Source organism: Ostrinia furnacalis, unplaced genomic scaffold (assembly GCF_004193835.3).
Source record: "Ostrinia furnacalis isolate ACB-3 unplaced genomic scaffold, ASM419383v2 OfSCF5082, whole genome shotgun sequence".
Classification (NCBI taxonomy): Eukaryota; Metazoa; Arthropoda; class Insecta; order Lepidoptera; family Crambidae; genus Ostrinia; species Ostrinia furnacalis.
The window spans coordinates 444,724-470,377 of record NW_021135321.1 but is presented as its reverse complement, the minus strand read 5'-3'; the positions used below and the strand labels follow the sequence as shown (position 1 = coordinate 470,377).

General features: G+C 39.3%; 1 protein-coding gene across 2 annotated transcripts; it reads left to right on the top strand.

The window, feature by feature from the left end:
- Positions 1 to 1,867: 1,867 nt before the first annotated feature.
- Positions 1,868 to 24,643, top strand: Lkb1 (Lkb1/serine/threonine kinase 11). 2 transcript variants are annotated; one of them, XM_028315290.1, is made up of 7 exons: positions 2,054 to 2,599; positions 2,820 to 3,005; positions 3,106 to 3,242; positions 11,770 to 11,958; positions 18,826 to 18,986; positions 21,513 to 21,571; positions 24,135 to 24,159. In XM_028315290.1, exons 1-6 carry the CDS (start codon positions 2,054 to 2,056, stop codon positions 21,569 to 21,571), a joined length of 1,278 nt encoding a protein of 425 aa, XP_028171091.1. In that variant the 3' UTR covers positions 24,135 to 24,159. The 2 variants fall into 2 exon arrangements, with proteins under 2 accessions (XP_028171089.1, XP_028171091.1); XM_028315288.1 differs by lacking the exon at positions 21,513 to 21,571 and having other exon boundaries at positions 1,868 to 2,599; positions 24,135 to 24,643.
- The last annotated feature ends 1,011 nt before the right edge of the window (positions 24,644 to 25,654 follow it).

The window sequence follows — 25,654 nt, the reverse complement described above, 5'->3', positions numbered from 1 at the left end:
GCTTAAGGGTTGCCTAATAAATTTCAGTCCAGGATATGATTAATTAATCATTTAAAAAAGATTTTTTTTTTAATATTTCAACGGTTTGACTATTATACAAACTCCATACCAATCGAAAGTATGAAGCCCATAGAATATGCAAACGTTAGGTTGCCTATTCTTTTCCAGTCATAACTCTCGGGTTGCCAGGTATAAACAGGTAAATTGATTTGCATCGGTCTGATAATTTAATCAAATTTAAATGAAAATAAAGATTATTTCATTATGAACACGGTGGTATAGGGTTGCCTGCGAAAAATCAGTCCTGAATGACGGTTGTCGAATTTTGTAAAGTGAAATTAAAACTGATAGGTAACATTTTTCGAGTAGTTGGCAACATTTGGGAAAGACGAGTTGTATGAGGCGTTTGTGTGTCTCGTCAAGAGGTGTCGCTTGGGTGAAGAAATTTCTCCAGTGTTGCCATGCTTTGGGAGATTTGGTCCAAAAATGTCGAAAGTGGAAATAACGACTTCCGGTCAAAAATTTGGATGACGCCTCCTGCAAAAGGGTCGTACAAATGACATTTGACCATTTTCATCTCGATCACCTGGCAACACTGGCAGCTACGGGGAAAAGTATTTTTTTCGACATGGGTGTCTTTCCAAGTTAAGAACGGACAAAAGGAGATATGGCAGAAAAAATCCAAAAATGGGGTTTGGTCGGTTATACGACCCAGATTATGGGAAAAATCCGAAAATTCAGAAAATCAAGATGGCGACCGAGTGAGCGGTCATTTTGTAAAAAGTTTCAGATTTCTGATTTTTCCAATGCATTTTTTGGGCAGTTGGCAACATTTGGGAAAATCGAGTTGTATAGAGCGATTACGTAGTTTGCTAAGGAGTATCGTTTGGAAAAACAAAATTTTCCAGTGTTGCCATTCTTTGAAAGATTTGATCAAAACATGTAAAAAATGGAAATAACGACTTTTGGTCCAAAATTTGGATGACGCCTCCTGCAAATAGGTCAAACTAATGACATTTGACTATTTTTATCTCGATTACCTGGCAACACTGGCAGCTACGGGGCCACAAAATTTTGGGACTTGGGTGGTTTTAAGGAATTGTTTCACGGGATTGGTTTAAGTTATAAAAAAAGTAAAAATGGGTTTCGGCGCGGAAATGGTCTAAATTCAGCGAAAAATGCAATAAGTATGGCAAGACTGAAAAATGTTGTTTTTCCAAACGATACTCCTCAGCAAACTACGTAATCGCTCTATACCCTGGCAACCCGAGAGTTATGACTGGAAAAGAATAGGCAACCTAACGTTTGCATATTCTATGGGCTTCATACTTTCGATTGGTATGGAGTTTGTTTAATAGTCAAACCGATGAAATATTTAAAAAAAAATCTTTTTTAAATGATTAATTAATCATATCCTGGACTGAAATTAATTAGGCAACCCTTAAGCAATATAATTATTGACATGTTAAATTGAATATAAAATATGTTTCATCAAATAAGCATCTCGGTGAAGGTCGTTGTATAGCGGGATCTTAGACTATCAGCTGGAATGAAAAACGGAGCGCAAGCGCAACTGGTGAAGAAGCGCCAATGTATTGGAGAAGTTAAAAATGCCGGGCACAGAGCGCCTTTGACTGGACTGCGTTACAGAATGGTTATGGGCACAAAAAGTAAGTCAGTGCAATGTTCGTATCTTTTTTTCTTTGCTGTCTCCATGTGCTATGTACTCGAGGAATAATAAATGATTGTTTTCATTCTACGCATTATGATATTGTCTATGACTTGTGTCAAAGTAGCTAAGAAAAAAAAATACAAATTGTCTGTGGTCTTGTCTTGTGGTTGCGCGATCACTCGTATTTTATTTACCTTCAATAAAATAAAAAGCTAATTTTATATTTTACTTTAGTCCAGTTGGACATTATGTTATAAATTTTGAGAAATGTTTAAATTAAATTAAAGGTGTTACATCGTAGCTACGGTTATTTTCAATGACAAAAGGCCTTGCAAAACGCATAGATCGGATAATTTTCCTAATGTATTGTTTTGATAGATAATGGATCCAAGAATGTGTAGGAAAATCAGTAGTAGTGAAAGTCTTCCAGATGCTGAAAATGTGGAATATGAAGTATCAAACATCATTGCACCGCAAGAGAGCGAGGAGAATTTCTTGATCGAAGGAAGTCCCGAGCCAAACTCGGTAACTTGGCTGGACGACGAACAGATTGAAGACTTAGATCTTAATTTAGACCAAACTAACCTATTTTTTCATAGAGTTGATAGTGCTGATATCATATACAGAAGTAAGAAGAAAAAATGCAAAATGGTTGGGAAGTATGTGATGGGAGATGTTCTAGGGGAAGGTTCGTATGGGAAAGTAAAGGAGATGCTAGACTCCGAGTCGCTGTGCAGGCGGGCTGTCAAGATACTGAAGAAGCGGAAGCTGAGAAGAATACCTAACGGTGAACAAAATGTACAGAGAGAAATTCAATTACTGCGAATACTTAGACATAGGAATGTGATAGAACTAGTCGATGTAATGTATAATGATGAAAAACAAAAAATGTACCTTGTTATGGAGTTTTGTGTAGGTGTATTACAGGTAAGTCAATGAATGAATCAATTATCAGTTAGTCTTAGTCTTATTTACACAATTGCTTGAGATTTGTACGAATGATTTCATCAAGAAATGAGTTAAAAGGAAGTTATAAAAAAATGGCGTAAAGCCAGGATAAATTAATTTGAAACTTCTACTGACCTTTTAAGGATTAATTTAACAGACTGGTTGCATGTTTTAATGATTTACTGTGTTTTATTCATAGGATATGCTGGAATCAAGTCCTGGTAAAAAGTTTCCCCAACGACAAGCGCATGACTACTTTACACAGCTGCTGGACGGATTAGAGTACTTACATGGGCAAGGGGTCGTCCACAAAGATATAAAACCGGGCAACTTGCTTCTGACCTTGGACCAAACACTTAAAATAACTGATTTTGGAGTTGCTGAGGTATGAATCATAAAAAGTACACTCTTTGTCTGTATTATATTTAATTTTCCTTATTTTGCAGTCCATCATTGATGTTAATCAACATATTACTTGTTTACAGGCTCTAGACATGTTTTCTCCAGAAGACACCTGTTATACAGGACAGGGTTCTCCTGCCTTTCAGCCCCCTGAAATAGCCAATGGCGCAGAAACATTTTCAGGCATCAAAGTTGATATATGGAGCAGTGGAGTAACATTGTAAGTGTAAAACATATTTTTCCACTGAGTCCAAATACATAATTCATACTTTTGTTAACATGAGAAGNTTTGTTAACTTGAGAAGTAGGTACTGTAACGGTATTGTTGGAAGGATTCATGAATCAAGAATAGAAATAAGAATACAATTTCCTGATAATATCATTCATACAACATTATTACTACAAGGGACTTCATTATTATGTAGATAGAAATGTTCAGGTCACAATTTCAATACACAATGCTAAACCTGAACTATATTAGTGATTTCATTATGCCCAATACATTAAAATTTGTGTTACAAAAGAATTTCTGGAAGTTACTCATTTACTGCTGAGTGAGGCATGTTACATTTTTAAATGTAGGTCATACTAAATTACAATATAAGCAGTATCATGTTTTTATTGATATCATCAATAAATGTTGGTCTCAAATAACACAATCTAATTAAAATAAATTAATTAAATTGCAATTACNGTCAATTTTTGTCGTAGAACAAAAATTTTTGCACTGTGTATTAAGGATTTCTTAGCCCTATAAATCTGCATTTACAGCTAAAAATCGAAATGATCCTCGTTGTGAAATGCATATCTATTATTATACTTTTCAAAATTAAGTTTTTTATAACGAGAATGTTTTCTCTACATAATCTACTCTATACTTGTGTTTCTTTGAAAATGCAAAATTATTGTTGTTTCTACCACAATATCTAACTAACAAAAAGGTAGTTTACAGGTTGAAGTGCTGCTTTCATGATTGAATAAAAAAAAAGTTCATAAAACTTATTTTAATTTTGAACTTCACTACATCCATCGTCACTATTTAAAAACATCCCAACCTGAAAGCCTTTTAACCACTTGTTCGACAAAACTCAAAAACAGTTTATGCTGCCGACTGTACCCTGTGGTTTTTGCTACAATCTTTCCGCCGCTAATTAGCCAACAAGCTCGCAGTTTAGTGTTAAATTTGGTGAACAAATTTTTGTGATTCAGATTTGTAGATTAACATTTGCTGATTCTGTACTCGCACGTAACGCTGTGCGGAGAGTTTGTGGGTAGATTAACTAAAATGAGGGTTTTAGACAATTTTTGGATTTGATTTCATTTATTGGATTTAATTTTAGGACGCCTGCGATTTCGTAGGAGTGAAAATATTTTGAATATTTTTTTCCGTTTTCGGAAGTTTCATATTAGGTATATGCTACTATAGATTGTAGCGTGATAGTACATAACCTATAGCTTTTTTCCTCAATAAAGGGGCTATCCAACATAAAAATAACTTTTCAAATCGGATGTCGATCGGATGTCGGCCGATCGGATGTCGGCCGTTTGGTGTAGTGGTTCGAAACGGACTACTATTCCGGAGGTTGTGGGTTCGATTCCCGCACAGTACAAACATTTGTGTGCATGAACATATTTGTTTGTATTGGACTGGGTGTTTTCTATGTATAATATGTATGTATTTACAAAAAAAAAAAAGTATTTAAGTATGTTTATATCCGTTGTCTAGTACCCATAGTACAAGCTTTGCTTAGTTTGGGACTAGAAGCGCAGTGTAAAATGTCCAAGGATGTTTATTATTTATTATTATGTAGAAGTAGTTGTTGAGAGTAGCGCGTTCAACTAAACAAAAAAACGTTTATTTTAACAAATTGATACATATTAATTATGAAAATATACAATACACAGGAGAAATGAAGAGTAATATAATATAAGAAAAATTATATCACTGTGATGACTTTCGATCACTCTTTCTTTATTTAAAAGCAGGCGCTTTTTTTTTGCAAATTGTCCTGCGCAAACGCACAGAGGCCTCTATGGACCGCGCGTAACGTCATATGTGCTTCCTCGCTCTAATTATAGATGGCGCTTCCTACGTCACTACCCACGACCCACTCTACCATGACGTATGCGATCATAAGTCGGGTAACGACCAATAGATGTCTACATAATCAAAAATTTCAGTGAAAATACAGGGTGAAATTGCAGTGTTGTCAAAATTTTTTGATAAGCTTTATAGAACAATATGACAATATAATTTAATCATAATTATTTTTATTCGTTGTATTTTTCGAGAAAAAAAAATAGAAAGTGTAATTCGTGGGTGCCTATCGTAAGTTTTAAAAGCTAAGGCTTCTTTTCGCGCACCACAAATTGTCTACCTATCAAGCTTTGCAGTTAACTGTCTATGCGTATTTTTCTATGAACGAAGTAAATTAGGGGTCAGCCATAAAGTACGTCACACTTAAAGAGGGGGGGAGGGGGTCGACAAAGTGTGACATGGTGTGACAAGGGGTGGGAGGGGTCCTAAGTTTTGTGACATCACATTTCAAAATCTAATATATCTAGAGGTACTAATCGCGTAATTTGAAATATCGCTCGCTAAAAAGGCCGAGATCTCGCGAGATCGAGATTGCATTCCCTAATTCGGAACTGCTGTTTTAATTTAATAGTTTTTCGATGTGAAATTGCAAAACATGTGACGTCACACTAGGGAGGGGGGGGTCTCAGAAATGTGACCACCTGTGACAAGGACGGGGGGGGGCTCAAAAAATCATGAAATTCGTGTGACGTACTTTATGGATGGCCCCTTATCCACGTAAGTCAATTTTGAAACCGCACGCAGCGGATAAAAATAATAAAATATAAAAAAAGTAAAGGTAGCAGGGAAGCGCTGGACGCAGGCGGCTACCAATCGATCAATTTGGAAAGCATTGAGGGAATATGTTCAGCAGTGGACGTCCTATGGCTGAAATGATGATGACGATGAAAAAAAATGTTGTTTCCTTTACGTAAATCGATTATCTTACTGATCCCGAGTCGCACCTAAAAAGGCAACACTTAGCAATTTCACCCTGTATAACAAGCAATGCCCGTGGTTTCGCACGCGCAGTTTTCGGTATGAAAGAATAGAGACAAGTGAATTGAGGTTTTTAGTAAGAGCATGCGTGCTCAAGCTAAATCTTAATTCACAATCTTAAATCTCACATGTCCTCTTTAACAGATGGATAGCGATTAATCCCAACTTAACAGTTTTATAGCCATAAAAGTTGGCTCAAGCGTAACTACCTATTTTTTGAAGAAGTGACTCTGGATTCTTCTACAGACACATTTTTGGGGTAAAAACCTTTCCTTTAATGAAATGAAGTTTAGAACTAGGCTTTTAAATGGTAATATAGTATAGTAATATTGGTGGGAAGTGGGGATGCATACGTTTGAAAGTGCTTGTCGCGGGTGGGTCGATTTTTATGATGACCAGTGTATATGGCATCAAACTTGCCTTTTATACCGTAAATGTTACTACGTTGTATATGTACACAACTTTATGTATATGTTTATGTCAAGTTAAAAATATTAATTTCTTTCATAAAAATTAACTGCGAGCTGTAATATGATAGGATTAAAAATTGCATGTAACTAAGAACTAATTTTTGAGATCTACTTGTAAACGGTATCCATCTTTTGTTGCCACCTCTAATACAAAAAATGCTAGTCTACACTACTACTAATTTATAATAATAAAAAATAATACAACACTACTTTAGAGTGACGATGGCGAATTTACCGTATACATACGTAATATAACCATTGAAGTAATATTACTGTACGTAGTACATTATAGCTCAATGAATATAACAAGCAAAACGCTCTACAATATTGCTCTGTAGGCGATGACGAAGGGCGACTTGAACCCAGACAGCGCGGCCGCCGCGACGTAGTGGTAACGCTGAGGGCGCATAGATGGCGCGCTCTGTACACTAGCTCGCGATTTCATTTGATTTTTTCCATTTAAATAAGACCTAACCGTAATATTCAATTGGTACGCATGTAAAGAGTGAAGGAAAATTTCATCGTCTTCATCTTAAATTTTTGAAGGCGCACTCACTAGTATCCTCCATACGATACTATGTAAGTGCGTTAAGAAACTTTAATGAAGTATGCACGTTCTATGAGCATGTATGAAGCGATATATAATTTTATCGTGGATGACTTTAATGTTGTTGCAAGCCATACATTTCAATTTCAAATGATAAATAATTGTCATCTAAAATCGATAAAATATTGCGATAGTATTTTATCTAGCTCAAAGAAGTCTGATTCTGACTTTTTCACGATTTTGTCTAAAGACCGTTTTGTTGGTTTGTCAGTTCCAAGCAAATAATAATGTATTTGCATACTGCGACCATACGTAAGGGCTGGTACAGACTTGCCCTAGCGTCAGCATTATTGGCAACTTCAGACTCACATTCAGACTGATTCTTAAGTTCAATGTGATCGGTTGGAATTTTAATATTTTCAATAAAAACATGAATCCTATGCTTGAGTTTTATCAGGTTTTGTATCGTGATACTATATTAATTTTAGACGAGAAATGGCTTAGGTTTGTTATAAATCTATACTAATATTATAAAGAGGTAAAGTTTGTGTGTTTGTACCTATATTTGTTCAATTGTACTATCTCGGGATCCACTGAACCGATTTTAAAAATTCTTTCACCAATAGAAAGCCACATTATTGCTGAGTGTCATAGGTTATAAAAAAACCGAAAAATTCCAGGCGGGCGAAGCCGCGGTGGGGAAGCTAGTCAATAATATTCTTAGTAAGATTTTATCGTGATGCACATTATAGATCTACAGGACCTTCTTAATCTGAATCTGGCTTTTGGTAGGGTGTATGTTAACTCAAGGCTGCAAGTCGTTTCTGTATCCCTCTAGGATCTCACCGCTGGGACATGAGCATTTGAGCAACGATACTACTATTTGGTTTATGCGATATCGTATGCGAATTTGGTGTCTAATGCTCCCAAATTGTCCATTACCGACGCACTCGCAAAACCGCTAATAGCCAACACTCAAGGTGGCCCGACGGCGCCTGATACGGCCCTAAATGATTTAATTTGTCGTCTAACCACCTTGCACAATATGCCCTATTACTGATCCATTGTACGATCATGTAATCGTCCTTAAACTAAACAATGTCAATGAATATAGATCATAGAGCAATCTAGTCACGTCCTGAATTATTATTGGAACAATCAAACAATAATAGCGATTTTAATTGGTTATTGGAAAGCCAAAGCATATTTGGTTTAGTTCACTTAGTTTTAAGTTATCTAGAGCGAAGTATAAAATAACATCAATCGCGAATTCGTGGTATTTAAAATACCTCTAAGTTATATTTAAAACAAGTCTCAAATAAATGCAACCCATTATAGCATATTATTGGTTTCAAACTTGACTAAATAATTTATCTTGGGACTGCTTTATGACACGACTCTATGCTTTCCACCTAGGTACCGAATGATCACAACATTTTGTTATCTTCTATTAATCAGCATAAGATAATGGCGAATTATAATAATTTATTGACGAAGGCGATCCCGATTTTAATGAAATCAAGTGTGTAAGTGCTCCTGATGACATTAATTGCCTTGTCAATAAAATTATGCTACGTTAACCTCTAAATCTGTAAACCTTTGAAAAAGAGGCTGACAATAGTGTCTGAGTTTCTTGCGCTGCTTCTTCTCAGCACTGGCCCATTTATTGTCCTGAAGCAGTGGTAGGGTTAATACTGGGACGTGTAAAAGTGCTTTTTAAAGCCTACTTACAGAAATAAATGAGTTGTACTGAGTTTTACTGAGTTTTAAACTTAGATGGCTCGTTCCCTTAACCTATCACGTAAGTATGCACCAGTAGGTCTTTGTAGGCAAATTGCTGGCAACCACGGAAGTTCTTTTCTCAGGTTACAAGTTGCAATATGTTATAAATGGATAAGTAGTTAATTGCTCTACGGATTTAATTAATTTAATTTATTTCTAGCCAACTCCACTGCCTCTAGTTAGTACATTACATACTACTTTTTGTCCACAGCTTCGCCCGCGTCAATTTAGCGTGTCATATATCGTTATCCTACTTCCTTACTATAATATTATAAATACGAAAGTTTGGATATCTGGATGTTTGTTACTCTTTCACGCAAAAACTACTGAACGAATTTTGTTGAAATATTTCAGTATTATTGTTTGTATCCCAGATTAACATAATGGGGATGTTGCCTGGGTCAAAAAGCAAGAGTTTTAATTAGTCCGTCAGTTAACTTATCAAAAAATACTCTACACGTATTTTTTACTTTTTCAAACTAATGAAAATTTAAAGAGATAAAGCGCCCCAAAGTTCATAAGAAGAGGCCCGTGACGTCAACGCTTGCTTAAAAATGCCGCACGTTGTGACGTCGTGCGCAACTTCAACGCACCAAAACTATGTAATTATTTGTTAGATTGACAAATAAAAATATACGTGTCCAATATTTTTTGATATTAAACATTACGGACTAAAAAAATTTTTTTAGGCAACTAGCCTATTATAAGCTATAATTTATGCCGATTTGTGTCACTAAATTTCACGCGGGTGAAGCCGAGGGCAAAAGCTAGTAAATTTATAGTTTATAAGTTAATATGATGTATAATCAATAATGCTGTAAAGTTGAATCAAAAGTTTTTGCTTGAAAGAGTAACAAACATACATACACACTTTGGCATTTATTATTAGTACGATTTTTGAATTCATCAGTCAAAATGGCAGACGTTCCATAAAGTCTTCAATTTATACCGGAATATTACAAACCAGATCACCGCACGAAATAAAGTACGCGTCAATCCAGAACGAGGAGTTAATTAACGAGAAAAGTACCGAAATTGACGGGGATCAAATTAAATGTAGACTGACTGGTGCCAGTGTCACAGGCGACACACGTAGGAGCACTACTGACACTGACATTGAAGACGTTGGGGTGTTTTCCATTTGCGCCTATAATTGGCCATATAAGACCGCCTAATTGTACCTTGTGTGTTCCTTTTCTTCTGTTATGTTATTTGTACCTATGTTTTATGAATAAATATATTTGAATTTGAATTTGTTTGGTGTGCAATAAAGTGTATTNAAAAACGGACAGATTAAGGCACTAACAATATTAAAATACTATTTCAAAATACATGAAATTGTTGAATATGTGTGTACGAACGTAACACCCGAAACGATGGAATGACTCTTTGGTCAAATTGACACTTCACATACTTCCCCACCGTTACCCACAAATCAAAGCATATGGCAGATGATCATGGTTTACACAAGAAAATAGTATGGTTGCAGAAAGTAGGTAGGTATTGCAGAAAATAGTAGGTTAGGTTAGGTTAGAACAGTGACCCTTAACGCGCGAAGGCGAGCGAAGCGTGCCGCGGCAGCGGCCGCCGAGCGCTAGAATCACCTCTATTGTTAATGAATCATTTGGAAATTTCGATAAAAAGAATGAAATATGAAAATTAATTTAGAACAAATTTTATATTAACTACCCACTAAACAAAATAATAACCACAAGCTAATCTGTATTCCATTCTATGCACGAATCAAATTATTTTGTAAATAGTTTGTCGTGAAATATTTTTGACAAATGAAGCATTTGGCAAAACATACTTTGCCAAACAATAATTTGCTAAACAATAATATGCCAAAAACGACATTTGCGAATTAAAAGTTTGCGATAAGTTGTTTTGCCAAATGAAAATTTGCGAAACGTTGTTTGCGATGTGATAATTTGGGAAACGTTTTTTGGCCAAACATTAGTAATCCTGCAATTACACATCCTTGAAGATAACTGTTCATTCAGAATAGACTATAATTAAGCTTTGCTACTTTTATCGATTCTTTCTTAGCATAGTCCAATGTGAATGTTTCTTCATTGTTGTGATTGGAAAATAGGCCGTTGCATTAATTGTATCTTAGAGTTGATTAGAGAAGCCTGTGCTCCTGTATTGGAGACTACATTGACTGGCTGATGATGGTCTGGTGACCAGCATGGCTAGCGCCAAGGTGACAAACTAGGTGGAATACTGTTGCAACATTAAATGTTTGTCTGGCAACATTAGTTTTCCTCTCTCTGTCAATTGTACTAGTTGTGTCTACTGAATTAGTTTTTTATTTATAAAATAGGGTCATATAAATCTACATCATCCAGCCATCAGTCCACCACCCATCGCAACTTACTATGGCCCGGTTTTCTTTCACTAAGGCGGAGCGGAACGGAGAAGTGGTTTTGAATAACCAATCAGATTTCATTATTTCTACTTCTCCTTTCCGCTCCGCACAGCTCCGCTCTTAGCCACCGCGGCTGACAAATTCTATAAAAAAATTTGACGGCCCGACATTTTACCGCTCCGCTTTGGTGGAAACCGCGCTTAAAACTTCCAATTTCAAGTCACTATGACAGGGTTGGCGAACCAATGGCACGCGTGCCAATGATGGCACGCGACATAATATTTTGGGCACGCCACCAATCACAAATTCAGTAATTCAATAGTAAATAATGTGTTTTGATTATGAGGTAACGTAAGGTCGTGTCACTCACCAGTGGTGCCACTTTATAGCATTCGGTGTTAATTTTAATGGCACGTGTCTATGACTACTTCAATTTTTTTTTAATTAGTGGCACGTTCAAACTTAAAGGTTCGCCATCCCTGCACTATGACGTCTCCCCAGGTACAACATGACGACGGGCCGGTACCCGTACGAGGGCGACAACGTGTACCGGCTGCTGGAGGCCATCGGGCGCGGGGAGCCGGCGCCGCCGCCCGCCGCGCTCGGGCCCGCGCTCGGGGCGCTGCTCTCCCACATGCTGCAGCGGGAGCCAGAGCGCAGGCCCACCGTCAACGAGATCAAGAGACACGCGTGAGTATAGTCTCCTTCTAGTGTCCATAAAGGCTACATTAGAGGTTCTGGCACTTCTGGCATATGAGAGCGATAACGTGTACTGGTTGCTAGAAGCGCTCGGGGTGCCACACTCGCACTTGCTGCAGCGGGAGCCCGAGCGCAGGCCCACCGTCAACGAGATCAAGAGACACGCGTGCGTATAGTGTCCTTCTAGTCCATAAAGGTTACATTAGAAGCTCTGACGTATGAGGGCGACAACGTGTACCGGTTGCTAGAAGCGATCGAGCGCGAGGAGCCGACGCTCGATGCGCTACTCTCGCATAAGAAACTAGACTCCAAGATGAGACCGACCTTACGCGCGTCAGTATACTTACGGTTTTGTACCTCAACGCACTATCCACAAAGGTTACATTAGCGTATGAGGGCGACAACGTGAACCGGCGCTTCGCGGGTTATTCTCGCACATGCTGCAGCGGGAGCCCGAGCGCAGGCCCACCGTCAACGAGATCAAGAGACACGCGTGAGTATATTGTCCTTCTAGGGTCCATAAAGGCTACATTAGAAGCTCTGACGTATGAGGGCGACAACGTGTACCGGTTGCTAGAAGCGATCGAGCGCGAGGAGCCGACGCTCGGTGCGCTACTCTCGCATAAGAAACTAGACTCCAAGATGAGACCGACCTTACGCGCGTCATTACATTGGGATATTGTACCTTAACGCACTATCCACAAAGGTGACATTAGCGCATGAGGGCGACAACGTGTACCGGCGCTTCGCGGGTTATTCTCGCACATGCTGCAGCGGGAGCCCGAGCGCAGGCCCACCGTCAACGAGATCAAGAGATACGCGTGAGTATAGTGTCCTTCTAGTCCATAAAGGTTACATTAGAGGTTCGGGCATATGAGGGCGACAACGTGTACTGGTTGCTAGAAGCGATCGATCGCGAAGATCCGGCGCTCGGTGCGCTTTTTTCGCACATCCTTAAGCGGAGATTAGACCCACCTTTTGAGGGTTTTGTCAACAAGCTGAAGTGGCAATGGGCAGGGCACATAGTACGCAGAACTGACGGCCGATGGGGCAGAAAGGTTCTGGAATGGAGGCCGCGTACCGGAAAACGCAGCGTGGGACGTCCACCTACAAGGTGGACCGACGACATCGTAAAGGTAGCAGGGAAGCGCTGGACGCAGGCCGCTACCAATCGATCAACATGGAAAGCATTGGGGGAGGCCTATGTTCAGCAGTGGACGTCCTGTGGATGAAATGATGATGATGATGATGATGAGGGTTTTATGCCTTAAAGGATTTGCTACAATAGATACGGCCTATGGTCAGGTACTGACCAGGTCATTCCATCAGGTCATGACCGAAGACTGCAGAACGCATCCAGTGTGAGAAATCCTTTAACCCATCCACTTTCCTCAAAAGTGACCGAATTTTTAAAAAATAATTAATTAAATAACAGCGTGAACTATAAGCCTAGGTGCAGACCACCTACTTCGGCCGATAGTTGGGCCCGATTTTAATTTGTATGAAGAATCGGCCGATACCAAATCGGTGTAATGTGCGCACTTTCATAAATCTCCATACTGATTTACAGCCCGAACTAACTATAGGCCAACTAAAAGTCGGTAGTCTACGCATAGGTTAAACCGTTATGGACGAAAAAGGATCGCTTTCTTGTTCATGTTACGATATTTTCAAGTTTAAAATTATTTAAGAGATAAGTTTGGAATCTGAAATGCTTAACTCCTAATAATTAATATTAATCGATCTATACTAATTCCAATTTATCAAAATCATTATCACTAATTATTTTCCATTACATAAATCATAATTAATCAAATTATGATTTATTATTAGTTTAAATACCGTCATCATCTTGTGAATTCTAGTGCAAAGAAAAATTTATATCACAATTAATATTTCCTAATAAATTGAATATTTAATTTTTTATCAAAGTCTTTCTGCCTGTATCACTATAACCAGTTTTGAATACAAGCCCTTTGATTAGGTAATGTGTTTGTTTTAAACAGCAAAAAATTAATTTGTTTGCTCGTTGTTATTGGAAAAATAGTTGACCTTAAGTACCTGTTCTCAAGATAAATGGTTGTTTATTTCATTGTATGTATGTTAATAGCCTGTTTATCAAGCTGAGTCCCAGGAGATTATGACGTCAATGTTTTCCTCTTTAAATGTAACATTGTAGCTCTAATTTGGTTATTACAATTATCTTGTATGTTCTGTTATCATTAATTTATACAAATACTAAATTAATGTGATATTACTAGACTAGAATATTATGTTTGTGGCAACGGATACCAGGGTCGACCGTCTCCTTTTACATACTGTTAATTGTGAAAAATATAAAACGTTAAAATAGCGGTATCGTTATAGCTAATGTGATGCTGTCATAGTGACATTGACAATACGTCAATGTCACACGAGAATCAAACGTCAGAATAGAGGGACGCGCGGAGATGACTCCGCGCGCTTTTGTGCTAAGTGATGAATTGTATCTAAAATAAGGCAATATAATGTACAAGATGAGTATCCAGTGTTTTATTTATGAGAATAGATCTACCGGCCTTTAATAGTTCAGAAGTGAGATCTGAAACCTATGATAGTAACGTGATTTCAAAGTGTTCCAGGTGACCAATGTTTCGTGTTATTTGTCACGAATGTTATCACAAAACGCCCACGGTTCTATGATTATAATGGAATATGATGAAGAGAGAATGTCATGGAAACCACGCTGACAACTATGTGAGACGCAGAAAACTATTTAAGTACGAGAAATGATGGACTCGAATGAATAAGATGCTCCTTCCGTAACTTGGCTTGTGGTCACGTAAGTGGTGAACAACTTGNGGGGGGCTCAAAAAATCATGAAATTCGTGTGACGTACTTTATGGATGGCCCCTTAGAGGTTCTGGCACTTTTGGCATATGAAGGCGACAACGTGTACTGGTAGCTGGAAGCGCTCGGGGCGCCATTCTCGCACATGCTGCAGCGGGAGCCAGAGCGCAGGCCCACCGTCAACGAGATCAAGAGATACGCGTGAGTATACTTGGGATATTGTACCTTAACGCACTATCCACAAAGGTTACATTAGCGTATGAGGGCGACAACGTGTACCGGCGCTTCGCGGGTTATTCTCGCACATGCTGCAGCGGGAGTCGGGAGCCCGAGCGCAGGCCCACCGTCAACGAGATCAAGAGACACGCGTAAGTATACTTGGGATATTGTACCTTAACGCACTATCCACAAAGGTTACATTAGCGTATGAGGGCGACAACGTGTACCGGCGCTTCGCGGGTTATTCTCGCACATGCTGCAGCGGGAGCCAGAGCGCAGGCCCACCGTCAACGAGACCAAGAGACACGCGTGAGTATAGTGTCTTTCTAGTCCATAAAGGTTACATTAGAAGCTCTGACGTATGAGGGCGACAACGTGTATCGGTTGCTAGAAGCGATCGGGCGCGGGGAGCTGGCGTTCGGTGCGCTACTCTCGCATAAGAAGCTAGGCCCCAAGATGAGACCGACCTTACTCGCGTATGTGTACTTACGGTTTTGTACCTTAAGACAGTGTCCACAAAGGTTACATTAGCGTATGAGAGCGACAACGTGTACTGGTAGCTAGAAGCGCTCGGCGCGCTACTCTCACACATGCTGAAACTAGACCTGTAGATGAAGTCGACCCTAAACGAAATTAAGAGACACGAGTGAATATACTTGGGTCTCGTACCCTAACATTATCTACAAAGGTTATGTAACCTGAAAGAATAAAAAAGTGGTTCTGTCGTATGAGGGCAACAAGTATACCGGTTCCCTACAACGCACATCGCGTCTGTCACGGTAGTGGCGCAACGACTGCGCTTCTAGAAAATGTATGAAATCTAGTAGTGATGCGGCAAGCGCGGAGTGCAGCGCTTCCTCGCCTCTGATTTTAAGGCGCCCTTGTGCCATAATTTAGCCCATCCACTTTCCTCAGAGATGTCGGAATAATCCACTATAAACCTTGAATCTGAAATGCTAAAATCCTAATAATTAATATTAATCGATCTATACTAATTCCAATTTATCAAAATCATTATCACTAATCAGAACTAATAAATTATTTTCCATTACGTAAATCATAATAATTCAAATTATGATTAATCATTAGTTTAAAATACCATCATCATCTTGTGAATTCGAGTGAAAAGAAAAATAAATTGAATATTTCATTTTTTATCAAAATCTTTGTCTGTATCACTATAACCAGTTTTGAATAGGCAAGCCCTTTGATTAGGCCATTAAAATTTGTTTGTTTTAAACAGCATAAATTAATTTGTTTGCTTGTTGTTATTGGAAAAATAGTTGACCTTAAGTACCTGTTCTCAAGATAAATGGTTGTTTATTTCATTGTATGTATGTTAATAGCCTGTTTATCAAGCTGAGTCCCAGGAGATTATGACGTCAATGTTTTCCTCTTTAAATGTAACATTGTAGATCTAATTTTGTTATTACAATTATCTTGTATGTTCTGTTATCATTAATTTATACAAATACTAAATTAATGTGATATTACTAGACTAGAATATTATGTTTGTGGCAACGGATACCAGGGTCGACCGTCTCCTTTTACATACATAACTGCCTACACTTCAATTTTATTTAGAGCGTTTAGGTACGCGTAATATATTAAACGACCTAGCACATAAATACTAAACAGGTATCGATTTGCGTGATGGAAAATAACTTAAGATTTGCAATTTTACAATTAATATTATCCAGTCGTAGTATTTTTGTCTCACCTTCTAAGTTGAGGCTTCCGTCCAGTGTTCTTAACTCGTTAATTCGCTTCCCGATGTTTCGAGGTTCATTGAATAATGAATCATGTTTTGTTTTTCTAGTTATTTTCCTCAGCTTTATCAGCTGATACATATTTGATGATTGCTTCATTATTAGTTATAACTAAATATATCAAAGTCAAGCACGGATCCAGGTCTCAAAAAATGTCGTGGGCGTATCACAGCCACCCGACCAAGTGCAATCACTTGTCTATTTTTATTTCAACCTATCTCAATGTACCGTGAAAGTACTTTGATGTCACATGTCAAATTAGGTTGTCGTGTTCATAATAGTGGATCGACACCTGGGAGCGTAGTGTAAGTTTAAATCAAACGTATTCGATATCGTCTGCGTCAAAAAATCTATGAAAATTTTAGTTCTTCAAAGTATCCCCTAGGGACGCTGTACAATCCATCATACATTATTTAACGCTCGTATTCGCAAACGATGCTTGCTTAAATGAAGCAGCAAATCGAACGCACAGCGTTGAATAGAGCCCTGTGATTAGTTCGTGTGTCACCCTGTGCGTCGAGGCGCACTGTGAGACCTCATAGTAATGTTTGTGAATACGGGCGTTCATGACNGTTGACCAGTGTAATTGTGGTAGCGTCTGTATGACCATTGGCGTGGCGCTACTGATTGAGGAGCACGCTGAGCTTCTAGATGATATAGATGTACTGTGTGATGATATAGATGTACCGTGTGACGATGATATAGATGTATTGTGTGATGATTTCTCGTTTCAGCAGAACCAAAGGTGGTCAGCGTGTGGTGCGAATGGTGGTGGAGATGGCAGAGTGGATCTAGCCAGGTGCTCAGCTGGATCCCAATACGAGGCGTCAAGTGTGCCATGAGCAGACCTTCGAGGGCGAAGGAATTGCAGGAAGGCCGAACTGTTAATTGTGAAAAATATAAAACGTTAAAATAGCGGTATCGTTATAGCTAATGTGATGCTGTCATAGTGACATTGACAATACGTCAATGTCACACGAGAATCAAACGTCAGAATAGAGGGACGCGCGGAGATGACTCCGCGCGCTTTTGTGCTAAGTGATGAATTGTATCTAAAATAAGGCAATATAATGTACAAGATGAGTATCCAGTGTTTTATTTATGAGAATAGATCTACCGGCCTTTAATAATACATAACTGCCTACACTTCAATTTTATTTAGAGCGTTTAGGTACGCGTAGTATATTAAACGACCTAGCACATAAATGCTAAACAGGTATCGATTTGCGTGATAAAAAATAACTTAAGATTTGCAATTTCACAATTAATATTATCCAGTCGTAGTATTTTTGTCTCACCTTCTAAGTTGAGGCTTCCGTCCAGTGTTCTTAACTCGTTAATTCGCTACCCGATGTTTCGAGGTTCATTGAATAATGAATCATGTTTTGTTTTTTCTAGTTATTTTCCTCAGCTTTATCAGCTGATACATATTTGATGATTGCTTCATTATAACTCAAGGAAACAAAGTCAAGTAGGTACCGATCAAGGGCTCAAAAATGGTTGTGGCTAAGTGCAATAACTTGTCTATTTTTATTTCAACCTATCTATCTCAATATACCGTGAAAGTACCTATGACGTCAATGTCAAATAAGGTTGTCGTGTCCAGAATAGTGGATCGACACCTGTGTGCTTACCATGAGTTTACGTTAGCTTTACTCGCTAGCGACTGAAAAAATCTAAGAAGATTTTAGTTAGGGGCGCTGTACAATTTGTCATTCATTTTAATGTCATTTTTTACGTAGTCGCTAACGAGCACATCTAAAGCCTGGTCCGTGAGCACGTAGAATTTTGTCCAATGACCCCAAGCTACCCATCCTTATCGCTCGCGCGTAATTATATCGCGACTGTGCGACGCGCGCCCGCAGCGAGTGTGCGAGCGCGACAGCAACATAATTACGCGCGAGCGATAAGGATGGGTAGCTTGGGGTCATTGGACAAAATTCTACGTGCTCACGGACCAGGCTTTAACATGAACTCATGGTAAACACACTGATCAAAGATTACATGTATTCGATGTATCCTTCACCTTTTACCTTTGCAGGTGGGTGCAAGCGACGCCGCCGCTAGAAGCCGGCGAGAGGCTGGTGAGCCCGCGTTCGAGACGCTCCGACGAGCTGCACACCTCCACGGTCATCCCCTACCTGGTGGAGCGACACTACGCATCCGCACAGGAGTACTTTACTGAACGAGACTTGAGACACGGTAAGAAGACTTACANTAAGCTCCTCCAAACTATACACGATCAGTACGCAAAATTCGTGTATAGTTTGGAGTCACAGATTTACAAACAGGCACTCCGAAATATACACGAGCAGTTTCCTATGGGTGCGTTCTGGCCATGTATAGAACGGAAAGACGCCGCGTTGCCTATAATTTCACCTACCTGGTGGAGCGACACTACGCCTCCGCGCAGGAGTACTTCACTGAACGAGACTTGAGACACGGTGAGAAAACTTGGGACTAAATCTCAAGGGAAGCTAAGAGCGCATTCACATTTAGACGATTTTAGCAGCGCGACAAACGCGTTGCCTATAATTTCACCTACCTGGTGGAGCGACACTACGCCTCCGCACAGGAGTACTTCACTGAACGAGACTTGAGACACGATAAGAAAACTTACACTAATGCCCGTTTTCACCATCAATCCCTAATTTTTTATTGACCCCGATGTAAACAAAATTCCTGTTATAAGTTACCATAGGGGTCACTTAAAAATAAGGGATTGATGGTAAAAACGGGCATAACTCTCAAGGCAAGCTAATAGCGCATTCACATTTAGGCGATTTTAGCAGTGCGACAGACGTNGCCTCCGCGCAGGAGTACTTCACTGAACGAGACTTGAGACAAGGTAAGAAAACTCCATTTCATCAACAAAGATGCGCCCCACCATTCTTCCGCTAATATTTGAGTGTTATCATTACACGCTAAATTATATCCGTGAGTGCACACTTGACTTACTTGACTTATGGTCCTATGTCCCTTAGATGGGGCAGAGGGCGTCCACAACAGTCCTCCATCGCTTTCGGTCTTGAGCTATGTGTTTGATCTCGCTCCAAGTCTTGCCGATCTTCTTCGCCTCGTCTGCCACAGTGCGCCGCCAAGTTTGCTTGGGGCGACCACGCTTGCGTTTTCCTTGGGGGTTCCAATCCAGAGCCTGCTTGGGGATGAGATCGGGATCCCTTCGGAGAGTGTGGCCAATCCAGTTCCACTTGCGGCGCTTGATCTGCTGGTCGATCGGAATTTCGTGGCAGCGTTCCAATAGCTCGACGGTAGCTTCGACGTGAGTGCACACGCACACTACAATAATGACGCTCGGCTTTCTTGGATTAAACTCCTCGCACTCCGCGCTTCCCTCGACCAAAAATTGGCGGGGCGCGTCTTCGTAGATAATACGATCTATAACTCAAGGCAAGCTAAGAGCGCATTCACATTTAGGCGATTTTAGCAGCGCGACAGACGCNCGACAGACGTGCTGCCGATATCATACTATATGACAGCAGATGCCTTGTCTTCTTCCTCGGCCCTCACTGAGGAGGATCGCTACCACATAATAGTGTTCCTCCACTGCGGTCATAAGTTGTCTGGACAGCAGATGCCTGCCTTCACATTATAAAAACGCCGACGCCGCGTTGCTGTCGCGCTTCTGACGCCTAAATGTGAAAGCGATCTGAAACTAGAGAATCGATTCCATCAAAGCGGAGACAAAAAGGCGCTGGAATTGGACCACTTTCAAACGGTCCACGACTCAAAATTCTGTAAGAAGGTGCTGGATGCAGGACGCTTCCAATCATTGGGGAATATGTTTAGTAGTAGACGTTCTGTAGAGATGATGTGACCAATGCACCACCAAATCGGAGTGGAAACGGGACGTGTAAATAATTACATTGTATTGGTTGTTATAATCTTTTTGTTATTTTTTGCGTCTTCGCTTTGGCGGATAACGGCCCTGACTATCTTAAAATACCTAAAATGAGAAGGTCTCTTACATAATTGACTCTGGAATATTTCCGGGGCTCAGAAAAAATAAAACACAACTGCTTTTACCTTTTGTAAAAGCCTTTTGTAAAAGATAACTGTCATTGTTTTTTGTGCTTCTGACCTCAATAACCTGATGGTAAGGAGCACACTTATTCGTAAATACCTATTCATTTGTGTCTTTTTGGGAACTGCGGATATATTTCTTATCGTTAAACACGACGTCTCTTATTTAATGGAAAGAAATACGCAATGCCTATTGCCTACCTACACCTCTTTTATTTATAGCATTAAAATAGCACGATATAATTCGTTTTTGTACTTCTGCTGGGTATGGAGGCAAGAAATAAAAAATCAAAATTATCTTTATTTGTGTAGACTAAATAAATGAGTACTTACAAATCGTCAAATGCTCTTAAGGAGCCTATACATGTCTTATTCTTTTTTTGCCCTAAGGTACCAGCGCTTCGAGACAAACATTTTGCAATGTCTTACTTTGACTTAAGGTCCTATGTCCCCTAGGTGGGGCAGAGGGCGTCCACAACATTTGTTAATAGAATGTGTAAAAACTTTGTACATAAAAAGGATCGTTTGAGATGAACATTAGATGTTTATCACAATGCTTTTTCGTGATATCTTAATACCTAACTGTATGTTGAAGTTAACTAATGTGTATTATCGGTAATATTTATTTTTTAATAATAATTTTCACTACTTGTATAAAGTGGGTCTCAGATATTTTGTACTTTACAGAATCGGAAGTGGCAAGCGTAGCCGGCAGAGTCCGCGCTAGAATTTGTTCATTGAGTTAGGTTGGTCCCTGCATGCGCGTGATTCATATTTAGTAATTATTATACATATTTATTTATTACCTACTTTTTACATTTAACAATCGAAATACTGCTTCGAGCGCCCTTGAATAAGCACAATGGGTTCGATCATAAATATTGATGCGGTGAAATTGATTAACTCATTCCGCAATGAGTCATTTGTAATGAATAGTCAATACCTTGGTGCTAGAAAAGACAACGCATCTTTAACATTATTAATTGATTGACATTGCACGATTTTGGATAACGTCAAGAAACGTTTCAAGTGGCTCTAATTTATCTTTTTAAAATATGAAACCTGTTAATTTTACTAACGAAATAACAGGCGCGGATCCAGCCCTCAAAAAAGGTTGTGGGCACAGCCACCAAAAATTAGCAAAGTGAGAGTTGGCTTGGAGTTCGAACTCACGCTCGATTTTTTAAAGGCTCATCAGTCAGACGTTTTTATTATCAGCCTATCGATCTTTCAATAGATCATAATTAAAACAAGCAAATTAGGGTTGTGGGCATGCCCACAGTGCCCACAACGGTGGATCCGCGCCTGCGAAATAATGTAATATTAAATGAGTGCTCATTTATCAGCTAATAGAAGTGCACGTACTAATATTAAAAGATAAGAACAATAATTATATTTTTGTAACATACTTACGGATAGGATTCATAAACAGTGATTATAATTACTGAAGAGGTGACCTTTAGCAAACTAGCATAAAGTTATGTTCGCGCCATATTTAAAACAATAAAAGGACATCATCCACGTTTCATATATTTTTGGTCCAAAATCAAAAGTGCCGGCCAACAAAAAAAAGTGCTGTATTCTGACAGAATACGTCTGCCTTAGCATTTGTTACTATGGCACCAAAGCCGTAGCTCCACTGTGCGTCGAGTATTTGAGATCTAAAAGTCATCGACTATGCATACATTTTTTGTTCAAAATCAAAAATGTCGGCCAATAAAAAAAAAGTGCTGTATTCTGACAGAATACGTCCGCCTTAGCATTTGTTACTATGACACCAAAGCTGTAGCACCACTGTGCGTCGTAGTATTTGAGATCAAAGTCAGTCGTTTCATATATTTTTAGAACTCAAATACTACGATGCACAGTGGTGCTACAGCTTTGGTGCCATAGTAATAAATGCTAAGGCGGACGTATTCTATCAGAATACAGCACTTTTATTTTTTGGCCGGCACTTTTGATTTTGGACCAAAATGGATGATGTCCTTTCCTGAAAGACACATATGTTACGGCGTTTAATTCCGTTTAAAAACTAAAGAGTGAATGAACTCACCAGGTCAAAACTGTATAAATATAACAAAACAATGTTCGAATACTTGTAAAATTCTTGTTTCGTGAATATTAAAAAGGCCTTCCTTAACATACTAAATAACTGAAACGAATAGTTGCAAATAATGTGTGTATCACGTGTTCACGTGCGTGCTTAATATTAATTTGGCTAGTTTAATTAGCTTGTCTAGTATTAGCTTGTAATGATATTGCTGCTACACTAACAAAGTAACTTAAGAATTTACCTACATGAAATAATTGCTCCGTAGCAGTTTAAAAGTTTGTAACGTGAATTAACTCTGTAAAAAAAAAACAACAAATGAGAAAACTCAAGTCATTCTTTACATGTTAGTCCAAAGACTGGTGTCTGTCACATACAAAACTTGGTAGCAAAGAGGTTTACCACGTGTTTTCTAAGACTGCTCTTTATTGTTTTTATGTTTGCTACCGATTTTTTTGTGTGACCGTCGCCAGAGTCACTATGCACTCGTGTGTCTCGAAAATGACGCTTACTCGCACCAGGCTATGCTTCGTATCTTTAACGGGAGCGGCACGGGATGTCAAACGTCAGTGAGACTTCAAATGTGTTTCAGGGGGCTTAGTGTGAGTTTTTATCAAACGTATTCAATATCGACTGCGTAAAAAATGACATTAAATGTATGGCGGATTGTACAGCGTCCCTAGCGGACACTTGCAAGAACTAAAATCTTCATAGATTTTTATGACGCACTCGATATCGAATACATTTGATGTAAACAAGGGATGTTATGGATATGTCGTTTCGGTTATGGATACGGTTACGGATATAGGAATTATATTAAACCGGTGTCGGTTACGGATATGAATATTTTTTTATTTCGGATATCCGAAAGTTTCGGTTACGGTTACGGATATCTGTGCTTTAAAATGCAATTTTCAATAGTTGTCCAACACGGTTCATTCATCATGGCCGCACACTACATCAAATAAAAAGTAATAAAAAAAATAAAAATTGATACTAGATGGCATTATAAAGGTAAATCAGGCTGTTATGCCTTTACATATAATGCTATCGTTCGTTCGTTCGTAGTTTCCGTTACGGTGACGGATATCCATAACATCCCTGATGTAAACTCACGCTATGCCCACAGTTCTGTTTGCTTCGTCACGTCAATATGTCAATGCTACCCTTCCGTGCCGCTCCCATACCTCAGGCACTCAGTAAATCTGGACCTACAGTTTATTCATCCCAGAATACTCACTTGTTTTCATTACTTCCAGAGTTAGGCGACGGCGGTTCCCGGACGATGTCAACGGCCGAGTTATCGGACGGCGAGTCGACGCGGCAGAAGCGCCGCTGGCACTCGTCGTGCGGTCGCCTGCCCTCGTGCCGCCTCACGTGATGCGGCGCGCGCCTGCTAAGCTCTATGGCAATGGCTGGGCTGGGTCAACTGACCCGCAAATGTAATACTACGTTATGATACAGGTGTGCTGATTGAGGGCTATCGTTTTAGATCACCAGTCAACGCCACTTTTTATTTTATTTATTTTATTTGGTGCACAAAACAGGGACACAACCACAACATACAAAGCATCTAAAGCAGGTTACACAGCATAACTTGTTGCAGCTCCAACTAACTAACTGTAGAGTATGAGCTCTTTCAAATTAGAGGTTTTGAGACGGACGTTTGTCGTCGTAGGACCGCATACTGAAAATTGTATGACAACTGCGTTGGAATAAAAATGACAGTCAATGAGGGCTATCGTTTTAGCGCTCACCAGTTAGCGCCACTGTAGAGTAAGGTCCTGTCACTTGCTAGTAGCGAAGACAGTGGCACCAACTGGTGAGCGCAAAAGTGGTAGAAGGACTATCGCATTTGCACTCATCAAGATGGCGCCACTGTAGAGTAAGGTCCTGTCAATCGCCAAGGGTGCCAACTGTTAAGTATAAAAACGATAGCCCTCATTACCAACAGAGTGTGCGATGTTGCAAACGGACGTCGAACGTCCGTCTCGAAACGTCTAATTTGAAAAAAGCCCATAAGTAACTTGCTAGTGGCGAAGACAGTGGTGCATTTGCACTCACCAGCCCCCCTAGACAAAACGCACTTTTTGATCGAATCGAAAATCGAATCCGTCAAAACTCCATACAAAAAAGGGGCTTTTCGACCACTTTTGACTGGTTTGCGATTATAATTTGCACTTTGTCTAGACTCACAGGATGGCGCCACTGTAGAAGCGAGTCGTGTCAATCGCCAGTGGTGCCAACTGTTAAGTACAAAAACGATAGCCTTCATTGGTCCGAAATAGCACTGCGGTCAATGCTCAGTGCTCTCACTGTGAAGTGTAGAGCACAGAGCAGTGTTTGCAGTGCAAATCGGGACATACCTATGGTTGGTATACTCGAGTTTGGTTTACAAACGAGAGTATAATAACCAATGAGTTTTATGCGACGTTTTTCAACACACTGGCCAGGTTACATTTGTTAAGATTAAAAAAATAGATTATAAAAACAAAATATATGCATTTACAACGCAAATCCATGGAAAATCAAATAAAAAATATTTTATAAAACGTCCAAGGATTTTATAAAATGTAACCCATTTTTGCATTACAACATTGATTCGGCAGTGATTATATGTAGAAATGGCCTCTTGTGTTGCAAAATTGATTTTCAAATCAGTGCAATAAGAATCACTTTAAAATTAAGTGTGTTGAAAAACAGCATGAACAACAGCGATACGTCATGTTCATTTCTTTTTTTGTGCAATAAAGTAAATAAATTAATACCTACCCCTGTA

Excerpts from the sequence above, each read along its gene's own strand:
- Lkb1 (XM_028315288.1), top strand. The coding sequence starts at position 2,054 with ATGGATCCAAGAATGTGTAGGAAAATCAGTAGTAGTGAAAGTCTTCCA. Across the intron at positions 3,006-3,105 it reads CTGATTTTGGAGTTGCTGAG|GCTCTAGACATGTTTTCTCC; the intron begins GTATGAATCATA and ends ACTTGTTTACAG. Across the intron at positions 11,959-18,825 it reads AACGAGATCAAGAGACACGC|GTGGGTGCAAGCGACGCCGC; the intron begins GTGAGTATAGTC and ends TTACCTTTGCAG.